At 40.5% G+C, this 14,228-nt stretch overlaps 1 protein-coding gene across 23 annotated transcripts in view; it reads left to right on the top strand.

Moving 5' to 3' along the window:
• Akap9 (A-kinase anchoring protein 9) overlaps positions 1 to 14,228 on the top strand; it is a 124,123-nt gene that overhangs the window by 38,219 nt on the left and 71,676 nt on the right. For 18 of the 23 annotated variants that reach the window (XM_076566264.1, XM_076566261.1, XM_076566268.1 and 15 more), the window contains 4 exons: positions 1,689 to 1,800; positions 2,238 to 2,436; positions 6,161 to 6,257; positions 9,274 to 9,366. In XM_076566264.1, coding sequence (XP_076422379.1) covers positions 1,689 to 1,800; positions 2,238 to 2,436; positions 6,161 to 6,257; positions 9,274 to 9,366 — 501 coding nt within the window. The remainder of the gene's footprint in view (positions 1 to 1,688; positions 1,801 to 2,237; positions 2,437 to 6,160; positions 6,258 to 9,273; positions 9,367 to 14,228) is intronic. The other 5 variants (XM_076566270.1, XM_076566267.1, XM_076566263.1 and 2 more) reach the window with 1 other exon arrangement.

Below are 14,228 nucleotides of genomic sequence, written 5' to 3'. Positions count from 1 at the left end.
CCTTTGCCTAGTGGTACCCATCCTCCTCCCGTCCTTTTGGCTTGTTCCTCTTTCTTGTTCCAGTGGTTTAAAGGCTCCTTTCTGTGCCGTCTTCTCCTGCCTACCTGGGCTTGGACATCTTTCCCTCTGTTCCTCTGAGCTCCTCTTAGCCTAGATGCCTGGTTACTCTTCTTTCTTTCATGTTTCAAGGCTCTCTGTTAGGCCTATCACATTACTTTTCATTTTATTGTAATTGTTTACTGATCTGCCTCTTCCACAAGATTCCAAACTTTCAAATCAGAGAATCCTGTGTTTATTCCTTCCTGTTAGCACAGCACTTGGATTGCACATAGTAAAATCTCAGTAGGTATTTGTGAACGAATTGAGTAAAGATATTAAAATATTAGGCTATGAAGTCATGATATTGTCTGGTTTTATTTTTCCCCTGGGGGTAATAGGTAAGATCCCCCCATTTAAATGTACTCAGGGGGCTGGAGAATGGCTCAGTAAAGTGCTTGCTATGCAAGAAGCAGACCTGAGTTTAATCCCTCCAAACCCATGTAAAAGGCGGCATATCCTGCATCTCAGTGTGGGGGAGGTGGAGACAGGAGGATCCCTGGAGCTTGCTGGCCAACCAGCCTAGCCTAATGCATTAGGAAACCTTCTGAAAACCTGAGCTAGAGACTTAAGAGGAAAACATCTGCTATTGACCTCTGACTTCCATGCCCATTCACCCCCATATAATATGTATATGCAAAAACATGCATGAATACATGTGTAATCACACACACGCACACACACGCACACGCGCGCACACACGCGCACACACACACACACACACACACAAGAAAGGAAATAAGAAACATGTTCAGGAGGTAGGTGTGTAGTAGAGAACACCTAATAAAGAGAATAGTGGCCAATTAAAATAGCCTCTTGGAACATAGTTTTTATCCTGTTACTCACTGGTTTTCATCGCATCCTATATTCATTTTGTCTGGCAAGTCAAGACCCTTCCCTCTTGCTATTAAAGTCCCTTGTAATTTAGATATATGTGAGGGAACCCGCCCCCACTTTTTCCCCAGGGTATTTGAAATAAGAGCTTTTTCAGAGAGAATGTCCCCCCTGGATAGGTCCTCTTTGTCCTGACTTGTCTGCTCCCCCAAGACGCAGAGTCCCTGCCACTGCCCTTCTCTAAGCCTCTGCAGCTGCTTCCTCCCTGCCAGTAGCTTTCCGTGGGTCCCTCACTGTCTCTGCTGCAGCTCCACCCTGGGGGTGGCTGCCCCGCTTGGCTTTCCACCTTCATCCTCTCAGGTGTCTCTCACTAGGCTCTAGCAGCAGGGGACTGCTTGTCAGTTACCTTCTTAAAGCCGTCATCCAGAGGTAAATAGAAATTATGTTGTCAAGTATTGATAAGAAAAAGTAGTTGTTTGCACTAAAATTTTAAAGGGCTTTCAGTTCAAATTTCTGTGACACATTTGTTTTTGGAAAGTGAACATTCCTCTGGATATAAAAGAACATTGCTAATACAATTTCATTCCCATGGACATGACACTGAGTCACTTGTCAAAAGGAAACAAAGTGTTTGATTCAGAGCAACACAATTGTAGGGCATTAAAAACAAACTTAATGCAAAGTTCTTTAATTGTTTTAATATAGATTTCAGAGTTGTGGATTGTATATTTATGCCATTGTTCTTCTGTTTTCAATAGATTGATGGACAGCAAACAGATGGTATGAAACTTGAGTTTGCTGAAGAAAATGTGGCAAAAGAGGAAGCAAAATCTTTGTCAGTTCATTCTCCAGCCAATTTACAGAACACTGGTAAATTTTAAGTGTATAACATATTACAGAACTTTATGTTACAAATTTGCTTTTTTTACTTAAAGATCTGTGATAATTTGATGACCTTGGGCATTTCATGGTCATCTTCTTGTTCAATTTTGTCATCGTTAAAGTGTGAGTCTAGACTCCTCATCTCTTTGAGCCTTTGTCATTTCTTATTGTCTGTTTCTAAATTGTTTTAAACTTAAAGATGTAAAATTGTTAGATTTAGTGATACTACAACCACGAGGATAGAAACTGTGATCTTGAATCACGCTGTTTTCTTTAATGAGAATAAGTGAAACTGAAACCTGAGGTAGCACTAAAAGCATATTTTTAAAGAATCACAAGTATTTTCTGTACACACAAGTAATTCTGCTTTGTCACCAAGAAACTTCTACCAAAAGTGTGCCTTTGATTCTGTTCCTGTGACACAGATGTCAGTCATGAGAGCAAGGTGTCTTCTCTCCCAGAGGGTGAAAAGAGTAAAGACCAAGGAGAGCACATGCAGGGGCTGGAGAGCCTTGTGAGCAGCATACAGCAGCAGCCGAAAGAGGCAGAAGTGCATTCTGCAGCAGAGATCCAGGGTTTGCAGGGGAGACTTCAGACCATCTGTGACGCCACAGTGCAGCCAAGGTATCTGTGCATGTGCTGTCTGTCATTTGTCAGCAGATCCAGAGAGGTTATTTTAAGACTGAAGTGTAATTTGATCAGAGACATAAGAAGAAATAAACAGGAGATCATTCTGTGCCTCTTAGATGCACGAAATAAATGTGACCCAAAGACATTTACCATAGGAATTTTGCTCACATTTCATAAAGATGTTGTTCTGGAGGATGAAATCCGACAGTGGGTGTGATCTGTTGTGCATTCTTTACCTCGCTCTCACTGCTTTGTTATGGCTGGTATCCTAGCCGTGTAAGACATGGTCCTTCCCCTGGATGTCCTTCACTTTGTTATTCACCAGTGTCTGATGTAAATTCTCTGTCAACCAGTCAGTGTATTTCAGTCTGTTAGTAGTGATTAACTAGTGACTAACCTTTAGTGATACTTTCTCCAGTATGTGAGGAAAAGGTGGCAGTGGCAGGGTGGTGTCCTGAGAACGTAGGTAGCTTTGCTTTTTCTGCGTTTGGGCTCATACCAGCTTCCTGGACTTTCTTACATTTTAATTAAGAGCTTACTATCCTCTGCAGTCGACTTGAAATAGTTTAAGAGAAACAGAATCTTCATTTAACAAATATTTAGTGACCTCATGCCAGAACCTTTTTAGACAGATATTTGAGATTGAAAAGTTCATGACTTTTCGAGCCATTTGATATCTGCACTAACTTTTGGCTTTCTCTGTGTATCCCTGGCTGTCCTGGATCTCACTCTGTAGACCAGGCTGGCCCCAAACTCACAGAGATCCACCTGCCTCTGCCTCCCTAGTGCTGGGATTAAAGGCATGTGCCACCACTGCCCAGTTATTTTTAATCAATAATGCTGGCATGGATGTGGAATGTGGCATGATCATGAATAGATTATAGCACTTCTAAGTAGTAGCAGAAATAATAATAGTCTCCCTTAGTATTGTGAGGATTAAATGAAGTAGAAATTGTGAAGAGCATTGAGTAGATACTGTGGAAGGAGAGTTAGACACACAATGAAATACGAAAGTTCTGCACAGCAAAAGAAACTACCAGCAGAGCAAACATCTAGCCAATATAATGGGAGAAAATCTTTGCTATTCGGGGCTAATATCCAGCAGTGAGAAATAACTGCAAAAATTTAACACCAAAACTGCCATTAACAAATGGGTTAATGAAATGAGCAAATGGTTCTCAAAAGAAGAAACAGAAACAGTCAATCATAAGTATTCTTAAAAAGTGTTCCACATCCTTATCCGTTCGGGAAATTCAAATGAATGAGATTCTACCTCACCCCGGTCACAACAGCTCAGATCACGAAATCAGATGACAGCAAGTGCTGGCGTGGCTGTGGGGAGAGAGGACATAGTCACTGGTGGTGGGAGTGCAGACCAGTGCGGCCATTGTGGGACTCAACACAGAGGTCTCTAGAAGATTAAAAGTAACTGGGCGGTGTGGCGCACGCCTTTAATCCCAGCACTAGGGAGGCAGAGGCAAGCAGATCTCTGTGAGTTAGGGGACAGCCTGGTCTCCAGAGCGAGATCCAGGACAGCCAGGGATACACAGAGAAACCCTGTCTCAAAATATTTTTTTTTAAAAAATGTGAAAATTAAAAATAGCTAATGTATGACCCAGTTATACCCATCCTTGGCACACACCCAAAGGGCTCTGTATCCTACCTCAGAGATACCTACACATCCATGTTTATTGCTTCCCTAATCACAATAACAAATAGTGGAACCAACCTAGATGTCCACCAACAGATGAATGAGTAATCAGAATGTTCAGCATACTGAACAAATGAAATTTTGCTCAGTTGTAGAAGAAAATAAAATTACAAAATTTGCAAGAAAATTAGTGAATTTGGAAAGTATAATAGTAAGCAAAGTGGCCCAAACTCACAAAGACAAAATGTTCTCCCTTGTATGCAGATCCAAGCTTGTAACAGCTGTGTGTGTGTGTGTGTGTGTGTGTGAGAGAGAGAGAGAGAGAGAGAGAGAGAGTATAAGGCTTAAAAAAATAGAGACTGAGAGTAAACAGAGTTGCTGTTGAAGATGGAGGAGGGCAAAAGAATGCATTGTGACTTGAAAGCAGAAAGGAATTGAGGGGAAAAGTCTTAAGGGGAAGGAGGACGTAAGAAAGTCAGTGAGGAGAAGCTGCTGGGAAGGAGGATATATGAAAGGCAATGAGGAGAATCTGCTAAAATACATTTTGCTAGAAAGTGCCATAATGATATTGAATTCCATATATACTAACTTAAAATTGATCTTTAAAAAGTGAATGAGATATATATAAAGTGGCTTTTCTCAGGCATTTCAATGTAATTTTAAAGGAAGCATTATTCACAAGTAATTATTAAAAGATAATAATGGTTGGGACTATAAACTAGAGACATAAGGAAAGTTCTAGAATTTAAGCCCATGTCTGCATAACATTTTCATTGCACATTCCTATAATGTTACCTACTAGAATACCAGGAAGTAGAATAAAGAATGATCACTGACACATGTGATAGACATGTTATTGGAAGCATAGAGAACAATACTACGATCCTGTGTTGTTTAATAGAGAATGTGGGACTTGACTGCATTTATATAGAGGGTGAAATCACATAGGAAGGGGCCAGTGAACACATCGGTTCTAGAGGGTAGCAGTGAATTCAGCATTAACCAAACTAGTCTTTTTCAGTTTGGGATAAATACCAATAAAGCTTACAGAATAAAGTCATTGCCAATGAAGTGTCAGGATTTCAGCCATGAGATTTTTATCATAGAGAAATAAAGATGGAAACATCAAAGATATATTATATTTAATATTGTAGCATTGTTTATATTACTGAATAGTTGAAACGGGCCAAATGCCATCAGAAGTTAAGTTATAAAGCTAGACAATGACATTGTTTGTATATGGTCAGTTTTAGACAAAACCGAATGTGAGGGAGATAGGAGAAAAAAGTAGAACAGAACAGAAGAAGAAGAAATTGGAGAAGATAAGTAGGAGACTGGAACAAAGAAGACAGTATAGGTACACGTGAATGGGGAGTGGGTAATTACATTCCTGAAAATGAAAATTATAATTTCCTCCCTTTCTCTGCTCCTGTGTTCCTAGTTTGCGTGTTCCTTTATTTTTATTATGCACACTAAGCATTTTAGGGAAGAATTCATAAATTAATGAATGCTTATAGACAATGTAAAGTGGAGACAGGTTCGGAAGAAAACACAAAGAATAGATTAAAAAACAGCAGAGTCCAAAAATAACTATGTAAACTAGGGACCATCTCTTCCTGCCACATACCTCAGTCCCATTGCAGGTGACCATTCTGACTTTTGGTGTGTGCCTTCTTTCTTCCAGGCTGAGTGTGTGTGTGTGTGTGTGTGTGTGTGTGTGTGTGTGTGTGTGTGTGTGTTAAATACTTTTTAATAAAAGTGAGATTTTTATTTTTTTACTAGATAATGTATCTTCAATAACTTTATAAAACTAATGCCTGTAGACATATAATATATTTTCTAAAATGGTATGAAGTTTATTTGTTGATCTGCAAAAATACTCTTTTAATTACATTACTTTTAAATATAAAAGTTAGACAAAAATATGACTTAAGTTACAGTATCTTTAAGCCTTGGCATATTATTTTTTGTTTCCACCTTTCCAAGTATATGTATGTATGTTATAAACTTTGGAAAATGACTCGAAACCCTTAATACTATCAGTCACCGTCTTTTATTTATATTTAGCCTCTGCGTTGATTCAATGGCATTTAAAGAATCTGATGTACAGGAAACAGTGGACTGTGAAAATTGTCTAAATGAGTATATTGCCAGCACCACAGAGGTATTACTTTTCTTCTCTTTATTTTTAAACATTTAAATACCCTGATTTTTCTTACTGTCATTTTTATGAATGTGTTTTGGTCATTATCTACTAAAGACAAAAGATTTAAAATATTTAAAGAAATTTGCATTTTTTTTTTTAGCTCAAGAAAAACACTGAGAAAGAGAAAGTAAATGTGAGGGCTTTTTGTCTTTTTTTTCCCTTATCCAAGTATGTTATCAATTTAAATTTTGTCCTGATTTTTTTTCATTTTGATTAAAGTATAGTTATATCATCTTCTTTGATTATTTCCCATTCTCAGGTCTCCCCCATGTGCCCCTCTCTTTTTCTTTATTACTGTAAGATAGATAGATAGATAGGTAGGTAGATAGATAGATAGATAGATAGATAGATAGATAGATAGATAGATAGATAGATGTAACATATATAGATGTTTGTATATATATATATATGGAGAGACAGGAGAGAGAGAGAGAGAGAGAGAGAGAGAGAGAGAGAGAGAACTGATTTATGCATAGGAAATCAGTTTCAGTGCCCTTATCTTCCTACTGTGGGAATCAGGACAGGCCATCTTTCAACCACTGTTCAGGAATACTCGAGATTCCAGGTCCTGGTGCTGATTAATGGGTCCTCATCTAGCAGAGGTGTACCTTCTATAAAAGCTCTTTGAACAGTGCATGCCACACAGGGAAACACCCTGCTCCACTCTTCAAATCTCTAGCAGCAGAACTCTGATCTTCAATCTGCATTCAGAGAAGATGAAGATAATTGCTCTCTCTTAATCTGTGCATCAGGGAAAGATAATAGCTACATTCTGTATTCTCCTGCACTCATAGGAATTATTTGTTTGGATGAAATTCTCATCAGTGGGTGTGGATTGTTGTTCTGTGGGTGAGACGAAGACAGCCCCCAGAACTAGCCAGGTGTATTGCTTGGAAGAAAGACACACAGCAGGCCACGAAAAAGAATTGATGTGGTACTGGAAAGGGAGACCTTCCTGCCTACTACCAGTGCCTCTTGAGTGCCATCTCTGAAGAAGAGGACCAGGGCCCTAGCCAGCACCTAGTGGCCAAGGAGCACTGACAGTTCCAAGAAGTCCCAGGTTCCAAAGAAGCTAGAACAACCTGTGTGGGACCCCGAACCCATTTCCAATCCCACCCCTCTGCCACTGTGGAGGTGGCCTACAAGTTCTGTCATAGTGATAGATCTGCCCCTACTTGAAGTCTCAAACTCAAAGCAAATGTGAGGTGCCCAAAGCTCAGGAAGAAAGGGTGCATGCTGGTCTACGCTGCCGGTTGCTGAGGAGCTCTGGATCCGAAAGGAGAAGATGGGGAAGACAGCAAAGCTGCTGTAGACTGACATCACGGCACTGTGGAGACGGTGGTGCTGACAAGCACCTTGGCGTGAGTGGGGCAGTTTGGACCCTCCTCACTTTGAATACTTTCAGTACTGGGAGACACTCGGCTTTAGAAGAACGTCTGGGTCATGTGGCTGTCCTGGATTGAGGGACAGTGTAGCTCATATGTGAGATCAGCATCACAGAAACACTGCTCACTGTGACCCAGAACCACTGGCTTTACATCTGTGGCAGAAAACCAGGCCATTGTGCCACACTGTGACCATGTAACACCACTTAAGTTCCTCCACTTCCGCTTGGCTCCAGCTTCAGGGACCTGGTTTGTGACCTGTGTGCATGAGTCAGTAGGGAAGATCATGACAGCTCCAAACTCTTGGGCTGGACAGCTCAGTCATGGCTCAGAAATTACAACGCTATCATCTATCTTGAACACACTAATAACAGTCTTTATGGATGTCAAATGAGTAATGTTCAACATAAGGTAGGCCTACCTCACCCACCTGCTCTCAGGCCATGTACATGGACTACAGCTCCATTCCTTCTGAGATGTGCTGGAGATGGGGCAGAGCAAGGGGCATCACCAGCGTGCTGGTCCCTGGGCTGCTGAGCCCCACTCTGATAGCCTCGAGAATAAGCTAGACAGAGGTGGGAAGCAGCACTAGGGCTGGGAGGTGCAGACACTGTGGGAGGAGGCTACACCTGCAGAGCTTATTTGTCTGAACAGCCCTGGCAGATATGATCACTTTGGAGCAGCAGCAGGTAGAGAGGCCAGGGACCACCCTGATCCTAAGGCTGTCTTCCAGCCCGGGCCAAAGTCCACAGCAGGCCTGGTGAAGATGAAGAAGGTGTCCTGGACCAGGTGCACAGGGACTAAGTCAGGCAGAGCTTTCAGCAGCAGTGGCAGCGGCAGCAGCAGTGGCAGCAGGAGAAGGCCAAGCCCACCTGACCCTGAACATCTGCACTGGGTAGACTAGCATCCTGAGCCAGAGACAGCAGGGCCCGAGATGACGCATAAGGACTAGCAGATGGCTCAGCAGGCCAAGGCACTTGCTGAAGACCTGAGTTTGATCCCCAGAAAACACATAGTAGAAAGAGAAAACACTCCTATGGGTTGAATTTTTTACCTTAACATGCACACAGTGACACACATGTGCACACACATACTCACATAGTGAATAAATGTAAAACACATTAAAAACAAAACTGACCCATTAAAAAAGAAATTCACATAATTATTAAATGCTTTGATGCTAAGAATGTGTTTATATTTTAGAAAATGCTTATGTTTGCTATGCTGACAAATTTATTCGTATTTTGGAAAATTGGATCATACAACTACAAAGAAGAAGAAAAAAATTTAACCAAGAAATACAGTCATAGCTTTAACATAAAAGAAACATAATCTTATTATAAGTACCCTTAACCTGTATTAGAATTGTTAATTATAAGTGTAAATATCTTTCTCTCTTTTCATAGTAGTAAGCATAATTTTGTAGGATTATTATTGATGTTTTTAATTAAAAACTGAAATTTGCTTTTTGTTAAAAGGATCCAGAAGTTTGCTAAGATATTATTTTAGAAAAACTTGAGAATAGATTAAAAATAGGTGGTAATACAATTTGTATAAAGAAATACGTCATATTTTGCTTTTTCATTTAGTTTCCTGGTGGATTTGAAGGGAGGAAAGAAACAAATACGGTTAAGTTGATGGAAAAACAGTATCAAGAACGATTAGAAGAAGAAATCGCTAAGGTAGGTGTATAGTTGATGTGGGAGGTGGTCTCTCTTTGAGCCTTCAAAAGGCAGATTTTATTGATGGCATGTAATACATTTTGAGTCATAAATTTCCTATATAATTTACCTGTAAATTGTCAGATAATAGATTCAACTATAAGTATTTTAGACTTTCTTTGTTTTCTTTCTTTCTTTCTTTTGAGACAAGATCTCACTGTTTAGCCCAGGCCAGCCTCAGACTCATCCTCCTCCTGCCTCTGCATCCCGAATGATACAGTTAGAGGTGTGCACCACATACCTGGACTCCTCCTGCCTCTGCATCCCGAATGATGCAGTTAGAGGTGTGCACCATGCACCTGGCACAATAATTGGTTTTGAGTGGACTATTCTATGGATGTTGCTGGTCTTAACCTTCCTTGTGAAGGAGCTTGGCCTTCTTTAAAAATGGTTAGTCAGGAAAGAAAGGTGTTTGGTCCTCTGTCTATTACCTCTGCTCAAAGCAGTTACTGTGGTGTTAGATAGCAACCTGAGATGCCGAGAGAGAATTGCCACTGAGCTTGGCTCCTGGCTGAGTGAAGGAGCTTCATCTATGTGGTGTTTGCTTGTCTTGGAATCTTCAGTTGCTGTGCCCAGAGCCCATCTTTTAGACTCAAGTATTAACCACCCTAGGCCACATTATAGTTCCATTTATTTTGTCTTAGTATTTTCTTTCAGAATACATATATTCATTTGCATTTTAATATTGGAACCACTGAGTTATGAGCTATTTGATCCTTTTTAAAAATAACTAACTGTGGGGCTGGAGAGATGGCTCAGCAGTTAACAGCACTGACTGCTCTTCCAGAGGACCTGGGTTCAATTCCCAGCACCCACATGGCAGCTCACACCTGTCTGTAACTCCATTTCCAGGGCTTCTGACACTCTCACACAGATATGCATGCAGGCAGAACACCAATGATCATAAAATAAAAATGAATTTAAAAAATTTTTTTAAAAATCACTGACTGTTCCAAAATAGCGATCTAAGTGGAGAATGCATTTTTAAAAGGAAGATAATGATAAAATGTAAAGAAAATAACATGAGACGTTAGTGTTAGATGAAGACCCTGGGAAATGTCTAAGCTGTGAAGACTCATTTATTGTGTGAGCAGAATAAATAGTTCTTGGAGATCTTGAAAAGTGAGTCATGGTTTGTGTGTCAATCATTGTGTGATTCTTAGAGAAATGCAAGTCTTCTCTTGTTCTTAGTGCCTACAAAGACTCTCAAATAAAATGTTACATTAGGGTCTCAAAGTTAACATGAGATTTGCTGTTGGACATGTTATGCTTTAAATATGTGAACTTAGGAAAGTTACTTAACTTACTAATGTCAGTTTTCTCAGTGTAAAAAGAAAACAATAGCAACTCTCAGGAGAATCAAATTTATAGCCACTGCATATAAAGCACCTGGAGACCAGTTGGTGCAGAAAGTTCTCAGTTGTAAAAAGTAGGAAAGAGAAGATGCAGTGAACTTACTGTGTGTGGCCTAGAAGGAGTCACGGTCTGTGTCTGGTGTTTCTTGTTCCACAGAACATAATTACTTTATTGCATCAGTATTTATATTTACCTTCCTTGTGAGATAGATTGGTTAGATTTAGAATCACCTAGGAAGTTGGTGAGGCAAACCTTTGGGTGTGTCTGAGGATGTTCCCAGAGAGAAGTAACTGTGGAGACTCTGGGTAGAGTCTTGTAGGCTGGAAGCCTAGACACAATAAGAGGTGGTAAAGGAGAAAGCCAACGCAGTGTGCATTGCCTGTCTCTGCTTCCACACCTGCCGTGATGTAAACAACTTTTGTCACATCCTTGGCCACTGTGATGGTCTACCCAGCCACCTAGATTCAAGCAATAAAGAATTTAACTCTCTGGAACTTAGAGTTCAAACAAGTAGTTCCTTCTTTAATTTGTTTCTGTCAGTATATTAGTCACAGCAGTTGGAAAAGCTGTCTTTTTCTGAAGTAGTTTGTATTTTGTTTGGTTTTTAATTTGCTGTGTATGTTTAATGTGGTTGGGATGAACCATGCTGGGCAACTACTGAGCAGCATCCCCTAACTCTATAAATTGTTTTTAGTTTTCTAACCTCTTCTTGCATTTTACACTTTCATTTTAGGATCTTTTTTTTTTCTTTTTGAAACATATAAACATAACATAAACATAGCAAAACTTTCAAATTAGCATTCTTATCTTTGGTGACTCTTCTTGGTTCTTCTAAGAAGGTCCTCATCAAGTGTTTGGGGGGCATAAAAGGTAATGTCTTTGGAAACCTTTCCATCCATTGCCCTTCTTGAATCTTTAGAATATCTTCTGTAAATGTTCCCAGCCCTTTTTTATGGAACATTCCCATCATTCTCTATTAAACCATACTGGAACTGTAATAACAGTGAGATGGATATTCAACATTTTCCTCTGTCTTCCATATCTCATTGTTTGTTTTTGTTTTGAGGTTCATTTTTATTGTTTGTTTGGTAGGGCCTCAAATTCTCAATATAGCAGAGATGGCTGCAGCTCTGATCCTATTGTCCCTGCCTCCTGAGTGCTGGCTGAGATGACAGGCATGTGATATCGTGCTCAGCTCTTGATGTGACGTCATGAATGACAGGCATGTGACATCATGCTCAGCTCTTGATGTGACATCATGAATGACAGGCATGTGACATCATGCTCAGCTCTTGATGTGACGTCATGAATGACAGGCATGTGACATTGTGCTCAGCTCTTGATGTGACGTCATGAATGACAGGCATGTGACATCGTGCTCAGCTTTTTATGTGATGTCATGAATGACAGGCATGTGACATCATGCTCAGCTCTTTATGTGATGCCATGCTCAGCTCTTTATATGACATCATGCTCAGCTCTTTATGTGATATTATGAGTTGAACCCAGGGCTTCGTGCCCACTAGGTAGGCACTTCCCAGCCCATCTCGTTGCTTTTCCTTTTTTTAAATCTATTTTTAAATTAGTAATTAATAATTCATTCATTAATTTGGTTTCTCGAGACAGGGTTTCTCTGTGTAACCCTGGCTGTTCTGGAGCTTGCTCTAAACCAGGCTGGCCTCAGACTCATAGGGATCTGCGTACCTCTGCTTCCTGAGTGCTGGGATTAAAGATATGCACCACCATCACCCCACTCTCTTTGCTTCTCTTTTGCATTTATAAATTATTTTTCTTTTTTGTGTTATATTCTTAGGGTGGAGAGACAAAGTCAGAGGCCAGATTCAATTCAGGGAATTAAAGTAAAAGCCACTTTGAAGGTCTTAACCGTTAGCTAGAAAATGCTGGCAATATGTTTTGCTATGCTGTATTATTTATTTATTTATTCTGCTTTTACGTCCCAATGGTACCACAGTTTTCCCCCTCCTCTTCTCCCAGTCCCTCCTCTTGCCCCAGTTCACTCCTCCTCCTCCACTTCTCTTCAGAAAAGGGCAATCCCCCCCCCCCCATGGATATCTTACAGCCATGGTATATCAAGCTGCAGTAAGATGAGGCACCTCTTTTCCTATTAAGGCTGGATGAGGCAACCCAGTAGGAGGAAAGGGTCCCAAAGCAGATAACAGAGTCAGAGGCAGCCCCTGCTCCCACTGTTAGGAGTCCCACAAGGAGACCAAGCTACACTACGGTAACATACGTGCAGAGGGCCTAGGTCTGTCCCATGCGGGCTCCCTAGTTATCGGTTCAGTCTCTGTGAGCCCCTATGAGCCCAGGTTAGCTGATTCTGTGAGTTTTCTTGTGGTGTCCTTGACCCCTCTGGCTCCTACAATCCTTCCTTCCCATCTCCACAGGATTCCCCAGACTCTATCTACTGTTTGGCTGTGGGTCTCTGCATCTGTTTCTATCAGTTGCTGGGTGAAACCTCTGTGATAACCACTGGGCTAGGCACCAATCTATGAGTATAGTTGGAGTAGCCAACCAATGACTGGTCCAGCTTGAGACCCAGACCATGAGAGGAAGCTCACTCCTGACACTGCCTAGAGGGCCAGGACCCAGAGGCTGGACAGCCCAGAGATCTAGGAGAGAACCAAATACGGCTGACAAAAACAAAAACAAAACAAAACCAAAACAAAAAACTACTTAACTAATTCTTTTCTCTTTTCACATCTTGCTATAATGGCATATATTCCAGATGACTGCCTAGAACATTACCAAATCCTTTCATTCTGGGGTAGCATAGCCACCTAAGAGGTCTCATTTGGTAGGGGAAGAATAGTCATGAGACTGTTGGGACAGAAGCAGTGTAATACGTGTTTAAAGGGCTTGAGTTCTGTCTATAGTTGAACATAATTTGATTCAAATCACTGATCTAATATTGATTAGATATGACCTTGATATTGTTTTTGATCTTTGTACACAATTTTTCTGGATGTGTGGTTTGATACTACAATATTCTTCCAGTTAGTAATAGAGTCTTACTTCTAGACAGGTCTATTCAGATATGAAAATCATAGTGAGGTATATATAATGTTACAGAAGAGGAGCTGAAGAGTGTAGAGCTCAAACCTCCCTTCCATCATCTGTTTGCTTTGTGTAGGGCACATCATGTACTCTCATTTAGTATTTTCATTTTTCTTAGTTTCCTTACTCATCATATTGGAACATTAACAGTGCCTGCCTTACAGCTTATAATGAATAGTGAATGAAATAATACATTTTTTAAAGAACTGATTGAAGGTGTTTCTGTTGTTCTTGGTGTAGCTATTATCAGCTTGATTTCTATTAAAACAGGACTCTCACTTCTGGAGGACATAGCATCTGGAAAGCAATGGGCTACTTAGAACCAGGTTGAAGACAGGAGATTAAATCAGTTTAGTTGTGTGGGCTCAACCACAGTTTTTGAAAGCTGAAAG

Source organism: Peromyscus maniculatus, chromosome 3 (genome assembly GCF_049852395.1).
Source record: "Peromyscus maniculatus bairdii isolate BWxNUB_F1_BW_parent chromosome 3, HU_Pman_BW_mat_3.1, whole genome shotgun sequence".
NCBI lineage: Eukaryota > Metazoa > Chordata > Mammalia > Rodentia > Cricetidae > Peromyscus > Peromyscus maniculatus.
The sequence above is the reverse complement of the archived record's forward strand: the minus strand, read 5'-3'. Positions and strand labels throughout refer to the sequence as shown.